The sequence below is a fragment of the Trichosurus vulpecula genome, chromosome 6, assembly GCF_011100635.1.
Source record: "Trichosurus vulpecula isolate mTriVul1 chromosome 6, mTriVul1.pri, whole genome shotgun sequence".
Lineage (NCBI taxonomy): Eukaryota > Metazoa > Chordata > Mammalia > Diprotodontia > Phalangeridae > Trichosurus > Trichosurus vulpecula.
Genome location: NC_050578.1, coordinates 227,636,992 through 227,653,093, shown reverse-complemented (window position 1 = coordinate 227,653,093; position 16,102 = coordinate 227,636,992). Strand labels below are relative to the sequence as shown.

The 16,102-nt window shown below is 44.3% G+C and overlaps 1 protein-coding gene across 1 annotated transcript in view; it reads left to right on the top strand.

Moving 5' to 3' along the window:
• IRAG1 (inositol 1,4,5-triphosphate receptor associated 1) overlaps positions 1-9,461 on the top strand; it is a 72,556-nt gene extending 63,095 nt beyond the window's left edge. The window contains exons 18-20 of the mRNA XM_036765381.1: positions 573-704; positions 3,160-3,282; positions 6,481-9,461. Of these exons, the coding sequence (XP_036621276.1) occupies positions 573-704; positions 3,160-3,282; positions 6,481-6,724 (499 nt within the window). The 3' untranslated portion in view covers positions 6,725-9,461. The remainder of the gene's footprint in view (positions 1-572; positions 705-3,159; positions 3,283-6,480) is intronic.
• The last annotated feature ends 6,641 nt before the right edge of the window (positions 9,462-16,102 follow it).

The window sequence follows — 16,102 nt, the reverse complement described above, 5'->3', positions numbered from 1 at the left end:
TGGCACATGCTGCAGGCTTCCTAAGACCTAATATCTGCTCTGAGGCTACCAGAGCTAGAGAGGGAGCTCCTAACTTGGTCACAGGTCATGGGAGCACCTCTAGGGGCAAATCTTGACTTTTAGAGGTAGCAAAGTCCAATGGGGTTGGGGGCCAGAGCTTATTGTAGGCATCCTCAGGATTTTCTCAGAGAATAAAAATGTTTTTCCACAATTGACCTTGGGGAGTAGCATTAGAAAGTACTTGAAAGATGATCTCTAAAGCAAATTCCCCCTAGGGCCTCAAATTAAACCTTCGTTCTCTGCTTCATTGTAGCTTGGGACATCTCCAAGGTCCAGACTGAAATCACTCAACAATCCAATTAACAACCAATTATTCAGCACCTGCACTGGGCTCAGTGCTGGGGACATAAATACCAAGAATGAAACAATTCCAATTCTCAAGGGAGCTTCCATTCTAAAAAGGCTTTGGGCTCCATCACCAGAGATCAGCACTGAGACCAAAGACTTGTGATAGCTTTTCCATTGCGCTCCCTACACTCAGCATCCCTTCTTATCCCTCATTTTCTCACCAGTGGGAAGTCCAATGGGGACCAAGACTGTGAGGGTCCTGCCCCCAGCGCTCCACCTGCCCTGACCCAGAGTGCTTTGGAGGAGATCAGCCAAGAGGTCAAGGCCAGGATCGAGGAGGAGGCATATAACAAAGGGTAAGTTTCCAGTGTCCAGCTGGGCATCCCTTAGCATGCTTCTCATAGGAGGAAAATCCAGTAACATAAGAAACAACTACAAAAGCTTGCAAGTTAATTCCATTTCATTTCAATCCCGTAAGTATTTATTGGGGGTCTACCATGTGCCAGGCACTATGCTAGGCACTGGGAGTACAAAGACTAAAAGGAAATAATCCTTGCCCTAGAGGAGCTTCCACTCTTCTGAAGTCATTGCAATGATGGCTTAAGAAGGAAGGAAGGGAAGGATCAGAAGAGCTTCCTCTGAAGTCCCCGGGTGCCCAATAGTAAACAAACCCTCAGTACTTTGTAGTTGCTGATCACCTTAGGCAGTCTGGTAAAGCCTATAGACCTCTTGTCAGAATAGTGTTTTTAACTGTATAAAATAAAATTGCATTTTACCTATATAGAGAAAATAAATTATATTGAAACACAGTTATCAATTTTAAAAAATAAATATGTAGACCCAAATTAAGAACTCCTGAGAATATATGAAGTTTAAAAAAATTTGTACAACCTAAATTAAGAACCCCTGATCTAAAGTATATGAAGTAACGCTGGAAATAGAGCTAGACAGATCTTTTTGTGACAGCCAAGATTTGGAAATCGAGGGGATGCTTATCAATTGAGGAATGTCTGAACAAGCTATGGTCTATGACTGTGATGAAATATTATTGTGCTATCAGAAATGATGAGCAGGAAAGATTTACACGAACTAATACAAAGTGAAGTGAACAGAACCAGGAGAACACTGTACACAGTAACAGCAAGATCGTACAGTGAAGAATTATAAATGACTTAGCTATTCTCAGCAACACAATGATCCAAGACAATCCCAAAAGACTCATGATGAAACATACTATCCACCTCCAGAGAAAGAACTGATACTCTCTGAATACAGACTGAAGCATGCTATTTTTCACTTTCTATCTTTCATTCTTTTCTTTTATTCAAGTCTTTATACAAAATGACTAATATGGAAATGTTTTACATCGTTGCACATGTACAACCTATATCTGATTGCTTACCTGTCATGGAGGGGGAGAGAGGGATAGAATTTGGAACTCAAAACTTTTAAAAAAGTTTAAAATTGCTTTAATATATAATTGGGGGAAAATAAAATAGTATACACTAAGAATTTTTTTAAAAAGAAATAAATAGAGCTAGACCATGGAGGGACTTGAGCACTGCTATAAAGAGAAAGTAAACTTAAAAACAAGTTACCAAATGACTTGAGAGGCACTTCAATGGGGCAGAAATCACTTGGACTCAGGAGTCTTAGATTCAAGTCCTGATTTTAAAAGGTATTAGCTGTGTGACCCTGGGCAAGTCTCTCAACTTCTCTGAAACTCCTCTCTAAAAATGAGGACAACAGTGCTTGTACTACTTCCTGCCTGATAGAGGTAACATCAGTCAGTCAACAAGCATTTATTAAGCTATTAAGCATAGACAGTTAAGTGGTGTGGTAGTAGTACTAGGCTCAGAGTCAGGAAGATCTAAGTTCAGATTTGGGCCTCAAATGCTTACAATCTGTGTGACCCTGGGCAAGTCATTTGACCTCTGTCTTCATTTCCTCACCTATAAAATGAGGATAGTAACAGCACCTACCTCCCAGGGTTTTTGTGAGGATCAGATGAGATAACATTTGTAAAGTGCTTAGCATGGTGCCTGGCACATAGTAGGTGCTCCATAAACAGTATTTTTTAGTTGTTATTATTAACTGCATACTATGCCAGGCACTGGGATATGAGGAGAGCTCCTTTGTCGATCTTAACATATTATAGCAAAGTAAGTCATCATAATTGTTGTTCTCTGACCTTTCACCAAAAAAACCCAGCTAGCAAATCATTTATTTTACATTACTTAAATCTGCTTAATGTCTCCTAGAATTGCTACGTACATAGATGAATGCTGTTTGACACTGATTCAATATGACCAAGAGCAAGCTTTCCCTGGAAAGTGTTCCTGCCTGTTTTCTCTTCCTCTCCTCCTGTATATAAAGTTCTATCCAAGTTCTATCCAAGCTCTCCTTAGACAGAAGGCAAACCCAGGCCCAACGTGCAGTGGGTGGGAGCCCAGTGGTCTGAATCCAGGAAGTGGTTAACAAGAAGAGAATGTTTTGTTGGGCTTGTTTTTGGTGGGGGGTAAAGGGGTGGGTTATGACGAACATTTTATGTGACATTTCCTACAAACAGGAAGGATGAGCGCAGGGATGAGAGGAAATCCTATTGACAGGAGGGAGAGTATTAGGAATGGCTGGTGTCTTGATTGTACATTCCAGCCTCTTCCTCTCAGCCACAACCACAGGAAGCCCCGGATGCTGACAGTCCCCCAACTCTAGGAATCAAATGGGAAGGTTGTCCCTGGCCTGGCCTTTCCCAGCCTCAAAACAAAACAAAACAAAACCAATCCAAACACCACTTTTCTTTCCCTAAAGGTACCAAGAGGGCCTAAAGAAGACCAAAGAGCTTCAGGAACTAAAGGAAGATGAAGAAGAGAAGACAAGTGAAAGCCTTGAAGGGCCAGAAGGGGAGGATGAGGAAAAGGAGCTAAAAAGCAGGTGAGGAGCTTCTAGCCACCACCAAAGCATTCCCAAAGCTAAAAGAAGAGCCTGGCACCAGGCAGCCAAAGGCCAAAGAACCAGGCAGAGAACAGGGCAAACACAGGATGAAAACAGACATCTTATATGAATAGGACAGAGATGGAAAGAGATAGAGATAGAGATAGAGATAGAGATAGAGATAGAGATAGAGATAGAGATAGAGATAGAGATAGAGATAGAGATAGAGATAAAGAGGGAGGAAGGGAGTGGGAGAGGAAGAGGAAAGAAGGAAATGAGGGGAGAAACAGACAGACACAGACAGACAGACAGAGAGAAAGAAAGTGAGAGAACAGGGATCCAAAGTCCACACAGAGTCAACAACCCAGAGAGCCACGGGATCTGAAAGAAAGAGAACTGGGTGGGACAGGACCAGGCGCAGGTACACAGGCAAGAATGGAAAACTGAGACACATTTTCAGACATGGCCACTGTCTTGATTTGTTTTTGTTTGATTGTACTTATTTGTTAAAATAGAGGATTTTAAAAATTTGGGTGGGAGAGCTGCTTTGGGAGGAAGAGGAGAATAGCAATAGGGAAAAGGAAGGAAGGGAGGGAGGGAGGAAGGAAGGAGGGAAGGAAGGAAGGAAGGAAGGAAGGAAGGAAGGAAGGAAGGAAGGAAGGAAAAGAGGAAGGAAGGAAAAGAGGAAGGAAGGAAGGAAATAAAGAGAAAGAAGGAAGGAAGGAAAGGAGGAAGGAAGGAAGGAAGGAAATAAAGAGAAAGAAGGAAGGAAGGAAAGAAGGAAGGAATGGAGGGAGGGAGGGAGGAAGGAAGGAGGGAAGGAGGAAGGAAGGAAGGAAGGAAGGAAGGAAGGAAGGAAGGAAGGAAGGAAGGAAGGAAGGAAGGAAGGAAGGAAGGTCAAGACAGCATCTTTTAAATCCACAAAGGAGAACAGGAGGACTGGAAGGAGTCAGACAAATAGGATTGGTTTAAAATTAGCGTGATGGATTTGTCACATTGTCTTCGTTATGGAAGCTCGAAGTAACACTTGTGGTTTCACATACAATGTTCTCTCTGGAGCACGGCAACAGTGGATGGAGAGCAAGCCTCAAAGCCAAGGAAGATTCGGGTTCGAATTCCACCTCTGACACACACAGGCTGGGTAACACTGGGCAAATCACTTCCCCTCTTGGTGTCTCAGTTGTGAGCAGGCACCCCTCTGCATTGGTAAAGAAAGTTTTCTCACCTGAGAGTTCCCTGTGCTAATGAAATAACAGGTCCAGCCCCTTTCCTAAGCATACAGAAAGCCTTCTGTTTGATTATATTTTTTTCAAGTACAGAACGACAAAAATAAAAGATAGAATAGTTTTAATAGAAGAAAGCCTCTGGCTTGGGCACCCTACCTTCAGCCCCCATTTTGCTCCCCTCGTTGAGGCTGCTCTGGAGGCCGGCAAATTGAGTAGCAGACAGCAGGTGCACAGAACACATGGCTCACTTGGAGCAAAGGAAAAGCAGAAATGACTTGGTGACCCTGAAATGTGGGTTTCTGTGTTAATAAAGAAAAGAGAAAGTTGCAGGATGAAGAAAGTTGGGGTTGCGACTACCCAGCCCCAAACAGGTCTGCAGGATCATTTGAGACTCCTGGAAACTGCTCCAGGCATCCTATCAATTCTCTGTTTGGGTCACTTGGTCCATACCATTGTCCATCAGACTCACAGCTATGTGCCAAAATTCTCTGGGGCTCCCTCATTGCTTGTTCACTGTGAATTTTTGCATTTTATCTGATTATTTGGCATTAATCTGAGTATTCCGAGTGTAGCCATCCATAGCCCTTGCCAACTACAATCAGACCGCCAAGTGGCAGAGCCCAGAGAGAGATCAGGTAGAGCAATAAGGGGAGGTGGGGTTAAGACAGGAAGTCACTAAGAGCAAGCTGAAGCTCTGTAGAATCCCCACGGTATGATTCACAAGGTCAGAGGACTGGAGTGTCACAGATTTACAGTTGGGGGACCTCAGCATCATATGCAGCAACACCTTCATTTTATAGGCAAAGATAAGAAAGGTTAATTTGCCCAGAGGCACCCAGGTACCAAACAAGAGCTCATCATCACACATCCTTTCTGTCTCCTGGAACTGAAGGAAACAAACCTAGCTATTTTCAGAAGACCCAGAAGCCATCCTCTCCAGTGAGGGCTTCCCCTGCTCACGTGCCCTGCACACATACCTGGGCTGCTTTGGTTCAGAAAACATGCTTCCTACCTACTCTAGTCACGTGCCAGGAGCATCGGCCCCCATCTAAAATTGAAGTCCTAAGGCAATCCAGCATCAGTCCTCTTGAACCAAGGGAGATGGGACATGGTACAGTGGGAAGAATGCTGGGCTTGGAGACAACTGGGCTGGGTTCCAATCCCTACTCTACAGCTCAGAACCTGTGTGAGCTTGGCCAAGTCACTGGCCTTCAGTTTCCACATGTGCAAAATGAGATGGTTAGATTAGATGATTCCTAAGATTCTTTCCAGCTCTAAAGCTGTGACCCCATGAAAATTGTTTCAGATAGAAAGCCTCTCCCATATCTCCTTCCTGAGAAAAAGCACAGTAAAAAATAATAACAATAATAAATAATAATAATAAAACTGGCCAAGAAGCAAGAAGACCCAAAGGACCTCCTTCTGATACTTACTAGCTGCGTGGCCAGAGGCAAGTCTTTTGACATCTATGAGTCTCAATTTTTTCTTCTATAAAATGGGTATAATTGCATTATTTGTTATATTGTTGCTATGTTTCATGATTATGGGATTCTTGAAATGTCCCCAACTCTGCCTCTTCAGGAAAACAAAAACCAAAAAGCTAGCATTCTGTAGAAACTATATATAGGGGCCAGAGCTAGAAGTGAGATTTCAGTAGTCTGAGAACTCCTAAATGAGGTCATTCTTTCTACCAATGTAGGTCGGTGCCTTCACTACAGCTTGTAATCTTGAAGAGTTGCCTAGAGCAGTGAGAGCTTACTCAGTGATTTATCCAGGGTCACAGAGCCAATGTGTACCAGGCATGGGTTATTCCTCATCTGCAATGCCTTACTGCCCGAGTCTAAATGTTTGCTTTAAAATGGTTGAGTGGTCTGTGCTTTGGATGGAAAAGTATGATAGTTGGGTGGCAGGGGCGGAGAGCATGAGCGGAGAGGTATCCATTGAATTAAAATTCCCATCCTTTTTTTGGCAGCAAACTTGAAGCCTTGATTCATTTCTTACAAATACTATACCCCAAGATGTGCCAACATTGGAACGTGATTTGGATGGTGGCAGCAGCCATCCTTGTTTTCACCGTTGTGTTGGGCCTATACAATTCCTATCACTCTTGCACCGAACTGTCGGAGGGGGCGTCTGGAAAAGCCACTTGTTCTGCTTCCCAACGGGACTCCTGGTGGAATTCAGGACTACAACAGGAGCAGCCCACAGAGCAATAGAGGATGGCTGGACACCCAGCTGGTGGGTGACCCTGCTCGAACATGCCCAGCATGTCACCATTTTCCAGTTGTTTGATGCAGTTAGGGACACAGGTGTGTTCATGATTTGACAACCGTGCTACCCCAGTCTGGGAATGAGAGGGGGTGTTTTTCACTCACCATGACTGATGGAATATGAAGTCCCAATGAAACCGTCCAGGGGAGAGGTCAAGGTAGAGAGAGATGTCACTTTCTCCAAAGAATTCTGCCTTTGAGAAGAGCCTGTTCCATCAAGCAACCTTCAAGGAGAAGGGCCACAATGCCTTTATTGAAGATCCAGCATGGCGCTGAGTATTCTTTCCATTTTCTAGGCTCTCAGTGGTTGCCTAGGGAGACTTTAGCCTAGTGGTCTCCATGTCGATATCAAACCCGGAGGTAGCAGGGAGGGCATTGGACTGGGAGTCTGGAAACCTGGATTCCCAGCCCAGCTCTGGTACTAATGAGCTGCATGACTTTAAGCAAATCACTTTCCCTGAGCCTGACTTTCATTCTCTGTAAAGTGAGAGGGTTGGTGTCTGAGGTCCCTCCCAACTCTGACATGCTTTGCTTGCTCCAACTTCCGGCCTCAGCACTACTCTGTACATTTACCTCCCATCCCATCTCCCCTTTTTCCTTCTTCCTAAAGTTGCTTTTCACAAGAGTAGGAATGGTTCCTCCCAGAAAGTTATCCATATTGTATGTATCTCAAAACTTAAAAAGAAAAAGGAAATCATGTATAAAAATGTTCCCGCATGCACACACACACACACACACACACACACACACAATGGCAGATCCAGCCCTTTGGAGGGAGTCCTTGCTAACTCCATCATGAAAGTCATTCTCCTGTAGATAAATAAGTTACCAGGCGTGCTGCAGTAACCAATAACCCACTTCCTATGTGATGTAAACCAGTTTTATTTTTTTTCAAAGTATCAAAAGCCCACTGACTTGCTGAGAATTTTTCATCCCTGGATACCCTTTAGAGGGCACCCCCCTTATCTGTGATTTTTATTAAGCCTTTGAAAATAACTAACCCACCTCCTTTAAAAGAAAATTCACTGCAGAGAATGAGTCACAGACAGATCCCCAGCTTGGGGAAATGTGTCTTCAGCCTCACACACCTACCACGCATCATCCCATGGGCTCTCTTGGAGAAGTCCTCCCGCCCCGACCCCCAGGAAATTTTTTTAGCAGTGAGACTACAAAATCTAAGAGACAGTCTCATTCGACCCCCCTCCCACCTTGGTCCTGCCTACCTGGGGAGGTGTCTGCAGCTCTGGTGGAAGTTAGAGGTACAACAGTGATACCCCAGCCCTTCCCCCATAGGATTTTTGCACCACCTTCCCTGACTCCAATAACTTCCCCAACTCCAACTCTATCTTCCCAGACTTCAATCCTGGCAACAGGCCATACATGAAAGAAGAAACACCTCCTTTGGTAACCTCACTCTGCTTCCTGTGATGTTTCTCCATTTCTTCTTGTGTGAAAGGAGACTGAAGACTTCAGAAGCTAGTGTTGTTTCCAACTTAGAGAATAGTTTGGTTTGATAGCTCAGCTTTAACAGGACCCACCTGTGCCAAGTCCCATTTATGCCCTCACCCAGTTCACCCCCAACTGCTTTCCATGGGCCATCCTAAATAATGGCTGGAAACTAGCTGAAAGATGAAGCCAGAGGCTGATGGACCAAGGATGTACCAAAAGGTCGAAGAGGATGCAGGACAGAGCAAAGGAACATGACCGTAAGGCAAGGCCTCCAGGGTTAGAATCAGCGTGTCTGTGCATATCACGTATCCTAGAGTGAACTTCCATATGGATTCCCAACGCTGAGCCCAAACAGGACAAGATAGGTCTGGGCTGCCTCAGTGTCCCCTTTGGGGACTCAGATGGAGGTCTCTGCCATTGGTCCCTGGAAAGCAGAAAGCCAGAGAAGGAGCTGAAAGATTCCTGGATCCAGGCAGCTGCTACACACAAGGGGCCACATTCCAGTGTGTGAGGGCACACCAAAAAGGTATTCCTAGCCCCATCTTTCAGCCAAAGCCAGGACCCTCACAAAAGAGAGGGGAAGCAGAAAGGGATTCACCTGGCCCAAAGCCAGGACCTTCACCAGAGAGAGAGAGAGAGAGAGAGGAGAAGGATGAAGAGCAAGACATTTTCAAAAAGGCTTGAGGGACATAATATGGTGACAGGGAAAAGCCATGACCCCTGGTTAAGGGCTTTCTGAAATGTCAGTCTCCGACCTGATGAAGTGAAAGCAGGAGACGCCATGTATACAGTCAAGGAGCTGACGGAAACACTCCTGAGGACAAGATGCAGGTTGCTCCTAATAGTCATCACTGCTGACATTTCGATGACATCTTAAGGTCAGCAAAGCACTTCACTAGTATTATCTCAACTGAGCCTCAGAAAAAAAAAAACCCTACACGTACTGTTATATCCATTTTCAAAGTGAGGAAACCAAGGCTGGAGGAGGTTCAATAAAAAACGTGTTCAAAAAGCGCCTTTGATATCAGAGTTCACTTCAACCTCCCTCAGAAGGAAATGACTTCTCTCCTATGAGAGTATGACAGCTGAGCATTAGTCCCTGGGTGCCTTTTGCTCTTCTTGTAGCCATGAACTGGCCACACAAATAGGTGTCCTTAGGCTCTAAGGGAGCACATATATGTCTGGCTGCCCAAGTGGGAAGGGCTGGTTAGGGGCGCTGGTTCGGGGTGCCATGCTATTTAAATCCCAAGCATCATTAAATCCACACAGGTGTGCCAGCCTTTTACTGAATAATGTCACATACTTGAGTTTGAAAATAAAAGTAGTTCCCAAAGTTCCCCCTTAGTCACTGGTACAATTTCTTTGTGCGCCACATCTTTGTGTTTCCATACATATGGATCAAGGCCATAGCCCACCACTGACCTCAAACTGAGCACCATGGAGGCAGTGGCAGAGTTGTAATGATGAATTTTTGCACCTAGGGAAGGGCAGCTAGGTGCCATAGTGGATAGAGTGCTGGGCCTGAAGTCAGGAAGACTCATCTTCATGAGTTCAAATCTGGCCTCAGACGCTTACTAGCTGTGTGACCTTGGGCAAGTCACTTAACCCTGTTTGCCTCAGTTCCTCCTCTGTAAAATGAGCTAGAGAAGGAAATGGCAAGTCACTCCAGTATCTTAGCTAAGAAAACCTTAAATGGGGTCACAAAGAGTCAGACACAACTGAAATGCCTCAACAACCACCTGGGGAAAATTAAATTGGGGGAGTGAATGGGTAGCAGCAGAACAGGGGGCAGTCCAACGAAAGGTATAGGGGAGAAGAGACCTAGATTTGGCCCTAAATCACATAGGGGGAAGGGGGTCACAGAGAAAAGACCTTGGGGTGGAGGCTGAGGGATGCTCAGGCCACGCAACAACAGAGTCTTCAGAGGACTCCCAGATGAAGGGATGTAAGACATGGGAATGGTGGTTTCCAGTTAGGGCTCTGGGAAGGAGCATTTTTGGATCATCCATACAAGTGTCTTGACTATGGATTCCTTTGGACTGCACCCTCCCCCTTCCCCCAGTCACTATGTTGTGTCCCCTCAAAGCAGGAGCCTGCCAAAGAGACAGTGCTGGCTCACCACCCTCCCCCAGTCCATACACTACCCAAAGGGAGCTGGAGATCTTGGGATCCTCAAGGATGATTTGCCTGATTTTCTGGAGGGAGGGAGAGAGCGGTCCAGAATTAGACCATCTCTAATCCAAAATTTTCATCATTTGAAATCTATATATAGAAGCATTAAAAAAAAACCCTTGGACTATTCATTTTCCAAGTGTAATTAGAACGTAGGGATTTGGAGGAAGGAGAGACCTTGGAAGTAGTCCAATCTCATCCTTTCATTTTGCAGACAAGAAATCCAAGGCCTGGGAGCTGAACGACTTTGCCCAAGGTCTCACAGGTCCCAGCACTGAGGTTTGAGCCCAGGAGCTGACACCAAATTCACTGCTCTTTCCATGGCATCCCACTGTCTGGAAGGCCACCAGCTTCAGAAAAGCAGCGAGCCTCCTTTTGGTCATCTTATTACAACACAATAATCATAAGACCATACATTCACAGGTGTATATAAAGTGTTTTTGCATTCATTATCTAATTTTAGCCTCGCTACAACCACGGGCTCAAGGCAGTGCAAATACCGTATCTATTTTACAGGTGAGGACCAACATTATTGGATGACTTGTCTGAGGCTAGTTTGTGGCAGAAGCAGTGGAGTCAGGAAGGGGAGCTGCACTTCTAGGAATATAATGTTCTAGACACGATGGGGTAATTTGGAGGTAGCCAAGTGGACACAGCCCATAGAAATTTGGATACTCAGGGCTGAAGCTTGGGAGAGAGGTTAGGGCTAGAGCTAAGAGACACTCCTAGGCACAGAGAGATCCAGGAATTCTGACCCCTAGGCCAGTATCTTCTCACCGCATCACACTTCCCCTCTAAAACTTGCCACTTAGAAGCTTTATGACTTTCACCAAGTCACATAAGCTTTTGGACTTCAGTGTCCTCACCTGTAAAATGGGTACGCTACAACCTGAACCAACTACCTCACAAAATTGCAGTGAAGATTGAAAGAGACAATGGATGTAAAGCACCTTGTAAACCTTCAAGGACTCTAGAAATATTAGCTATTACCACTAATTGGTAATCCCCCCTCTCAGCCCTGGCACCAGCACCAGCTTCCCACTCAGCCCAAATTCCTGAAGACTGGAAGAAAGAAACACAAGCTAGGAGATGGCTGGCTTTGTTCTGAAAACTCCAGAAAAGTCTTAATGTTTCTCCTCTTTGACCCACTGTCTCCTCAAACTCTCATCCGATTTCTGTCCTTCCTTTCAATGCCAGACTTCTCCTAGGAATGTTCTAGGCACTCGGGGTTTCACCCTCACCACCCACTCATTGCCCTCACCACTCCCAAAGACTGCTTTCTCTTTGATGTCATCAAAGCCAGCGCCCCTTTCTCCCTCTTCATCTGCCTTGCCCTCTCTGTAGCAACTACACTGCAGACCATTTCCTCCAGGAAACTGCCCTCTGACTCCACTCTCCCCCACCACCGCTTCCCTAGATTTGTTTTCTTCCTCTATTGAAATGGAAATTGTGTGAGAACGGGACTCTGATGCTTTTTGTATTTGTATCTCCAGCATTTAGCACAAGGCCTGGTACATAGTATATAGTATATGCTTTTTTATTTATTCATTTACTCATTCCTTCTATGTCTCTCCTTTCCTCCTCCTCCTCCTCCTTTCTTCTTCTCCTTCATCTAGCATCTATCTCTTTCTTCCCTCCCTCCCTCTTGCATCAATCTACCTACTTATCTATTTCTCTTTCCTTCCTGCCTCTCTCCTTTTCTCTCCCTCTTCCCCCTTTCTTCAGCTTCCTCCCTCCCTCCCTGTCTCTGTCTCTCCTTTTCTCTCTTATCTCTTCCATCCCTACTACCTAAACTGACTTTTATTTCCTAAACAAATAATTCTGTTTTCTTTCCATGGTCACTTTCTTGAGTCTCTCTCTCCACCCCCCTCTCTCTCTCTCTCTCTCTCTCTCTCTCTCTCTCTCTCTCTCTCTCTCTCTCTCTCTCTCCCCTCCCTCCCTCCTTCCCTCCCTCTCTATCTCTCTCTCTGTCATGCATGCACACACCCACACCCACAACCACAGCCACACACCACGAACCACTGTCTCTCTTTCCTTCCTCTCCTTTCTTTTCATCAGCTCATTAGATAATATATTTAGAACTAGAAAGGATTTTAGAAATTGTATTTTACTCCTGGCAAAACTGATGCCCAGCAGATCAATTACGCAACTTACCCAGGATCATATAACCAGTACTAACAGGAGTGGGGCTTGACCCCTTGTTTTCCTAATGCTGAAGCCAACTAGTATTCATTTTTGGTGCATTGATGCCACTAGTCTACTCCTTATGAACAAAACAATGTCTGATCCACACTAGTGTCCCTCTTAGCACCCAGAGTGGTTTAGGTGAGTGAGTACTAAGTGGTTGCCCAACATCCCTGTAACCTTCACCAAAGGTCACGTAAGTAGTGAGTAGCAGAGCTGGTACTTGAACCCAGATCCTTTGATGCCAAATCCAACATTCTTTTCACTGAACCACAATGCCTCCTCTAAACCCCGCCCTACAACATGTACACATATGCATTCACCTGTGTACAATCAAAGATGTTATTTTAAAGTACATTTTTGCTTTATGCATGGGCACTCAGGAATGAGTTGTTCCTACTTTCCCTTGCCTAAGTATCTACATATTATCTAAAGTAGCCTTACTAATGACAATCCACAATTAAATCGTGGAATCATAGACACTCTCTAGAAGAGTCAGCAGAAGTTGCTTGATACAACCTATTTTTTTGTTGTTGTTTAGTCATGTCCAACTCTTCACAACCGCATTTGAGGTTTTCTTGGCAAAGATACTAGAGTGGCTTGCATTTTCCTTTTCCAGTTCATTTTACAGATGATGAAACTGAGGTAAAGTGTCCAGGGTCACTCAACCAGTGTGTCTGAGGCGAGATTTGAGCTTATAAACATGTCTTCCTGATTCCAAACCCAGTGCTCTATCCACTGTGCCACCTAACTACCCAATATAGCCTATTACTGTCCAGGAATGCCATTTACAATACCCCTGACGAATGGTCAGCCAACCTCCATTAAAAGATTTCCTGTGATGGGGAGCTCACTCCCCACTGAAGCTGCCTTGCAGAACTTTCCAACAGCTCCAATAGGAAGGAAGATTTCCCAAAATTTGCTTTTGTGCTTCTTTCCCTTTGGTCCTCGTTCTCACCACTGGGGTCAAGCAAAATAGGTCATGTCTATGTGACAGCCCTTCAAATAGTTGGTCTGTTATTATGTCCTACCCAGATCTTCTCTTCATGCTAAACACTTCACTAGCTTTGTGATCTTGGGTGAGTCAACTTCTCTAAGCCTCAGTTTCTTCATCTGTAAATTGAGAGGGTAGGACTAGATGGCCCCTGGGTCCCCTTACACTCTAAATGTATGATCTTCCCTGTATGTGACAGAAGGGGTTTCTTTAATGAGACTGGTATTTTGGATAACTCATAGATCATTAAAGCTAAAAGGGGACCATGGAGAGCAGGAGATAATAGGAATGTAGAGCTGGAAGAGGCTTCAGTGGCCATCTAGTGCAATTTGTTCATTTTACAGATGGGAAAACTAAGGCTGAGAGATGTTAAGTGGCTTGCCCAAGGTCATACAGCTGGTAAGTGTCAAAGGCAACACTTGTACCCAAGTTCTCTGAATCCAGAAGCAGTGAGTCTTTCTCATTTTTCCTGCTGTCTCCCAAATCACATCATTTTACAGAGAAGGAATCTCATTATCAGACCTTTTTACTTGTTGGAATTGGGAGGGGCATGGGAAGCCCCAGCCTGGCAACAGGAAGGAGGGAGGTCAGATGGTCCTGATGTTGGGGGGAAGCAGTTTTTCCTGACACAGAAATGGGAGGGGGCATTGTCAGCTGGAGGAGATTTACAGAGCATACCCACTTCTCACTGTCAGGAACTCAGAGGCTTCCCAAGGGAAGACCTTCAGAGATCCCTAGAAGACTCAAACAGAGGCTGATGGGCAAGCAAACAGGCATTTTTCAGTGCCGACGATTCCAACTGGCTCCTTTCAGTCTTGCTGGAGAATCATAGGATACCAAGACCTCAGCTATGAACAATCTTAGAGATGACCAAGGGTTCTCCACCTGGGACCAAGATCTTGTTTTTTAAAAAAATTTTGATAAATATATTTTGATATAATTGGTTTCCTTTGTAATCCAAATTATTTTATTTTATGCATTTTAAAAGATTATTATAAGAGTCTATGACATACAAAAAGGTAAAGATTCCCTGCTCTAGTCCAACCTTCTCACTTCACAGATAAGGAAACTGTTAAGTAAATCAAATCCTGGAATTTCAGACTTAGAAGGAGTTTTAGGAACCATCAAGTCCAAACTCCATCTGAAAAAGAATGTTCTTTATAACATGTTAGACAAGTGATCTCTGCTAGAAGACTTCACAAGAGGAGAAATCCAGTGCCTTCTACCCAAGGCACTTTTCTACTTTGCGGTAGTTCCATTTGTTAGGAAGCTTCTCTTACATCAAACCTAAATTAGTCTGTGTAATTTCTTTCCACCCATTGTTTCTGGTCCTGTCCCTCTGGCACTAAGTAGAACAAGCTTAGTCCATCCTTCACAGAGCGGCTTATTAAATATTTGCAGTGATGTTTCTGTCCATCCAATCACTCATCCATTCTCCCTTCTCAGGACTTCTCTTCTCCAAGCTACATACACATTCCCAGTCCCTTCAGCTGAGCTTCCTATGGCATGATCTCAGTGCTGTTCACCATTCCAGGTGCCCTTCTCTAAAAGCTTTCTAGCCTATCAATATCCTTCCTAAAATGTTATAGTCAGAATTAGGCAGAATATTAAATGAAACTAAACTAAATAAATAAATTATTAAATAAAAAGAAAATTAAATAAAATTTGGACCAGCACAGAATGTGCTAGGACAGTCACCTCCCAGTTCCAGGAAACTGTTTCTCTAACCAGAGTCTAAGATTGTTTTCAATTTCTAGACTGGCATGGGGACTTAAAAATGATTGATTAATTGATATCACGTTATATTAAGTTTGCAGTCCAGTAAAACCTACATCTTTTCCAGATGAATTGCTGAAATACTCATTCTGGAAAACAGAAAACTTGGGGTCAACAAGATGGTTGTGTTCAAGTATTTGAATGGCTGCCCTATAGAGCAGAACTAGGAGCTATAGATAGAAAAGGCCAATTTAAACTCAATGGAAACTTGGTAACATACAGGACAGCCCTGAGTGGAAGGGACTGCCTGCCTCTGGAGGTAGTTGTTGGTTCCCCCTCACTTTGGAGCACCTAAGCAAAAGTTGGATGACCACTTAACACACGTTAAAAAGTTGAGTATGAATAGAATTGGGATAAATCCGTTCATGGAATTATAAATCTAGAGTTGAAAAGGACCTTAAAGGTCATCTAGCCCAACCCCCTTATGAGGAGACTGAGTTAGTCAGTTGATTAGTGTTTATGAAGTGCCTACAATGTGCAGGCGCTGTGCTAAGCCCTCTTACAAATATTATCTCATTTGACCCTCACAACAACCTCTCAAGGTAGGTGTCGTTATTATCAATTTTCAGTTGAGGAAACTGAGGCAACCAGGGATTAAATGGCTTGTCCAGAGTCATGTAGCCAGTGAGTATCTGAGGCCAGATTGAACTCAGGTCTTCCTGACTCCAGGCCCAGCACTCTAACCATTGCACTACCAACCATCTCCAATATGGAGGTGTTTATTATTTCAAAGCCCCCCCCCCAGGGGA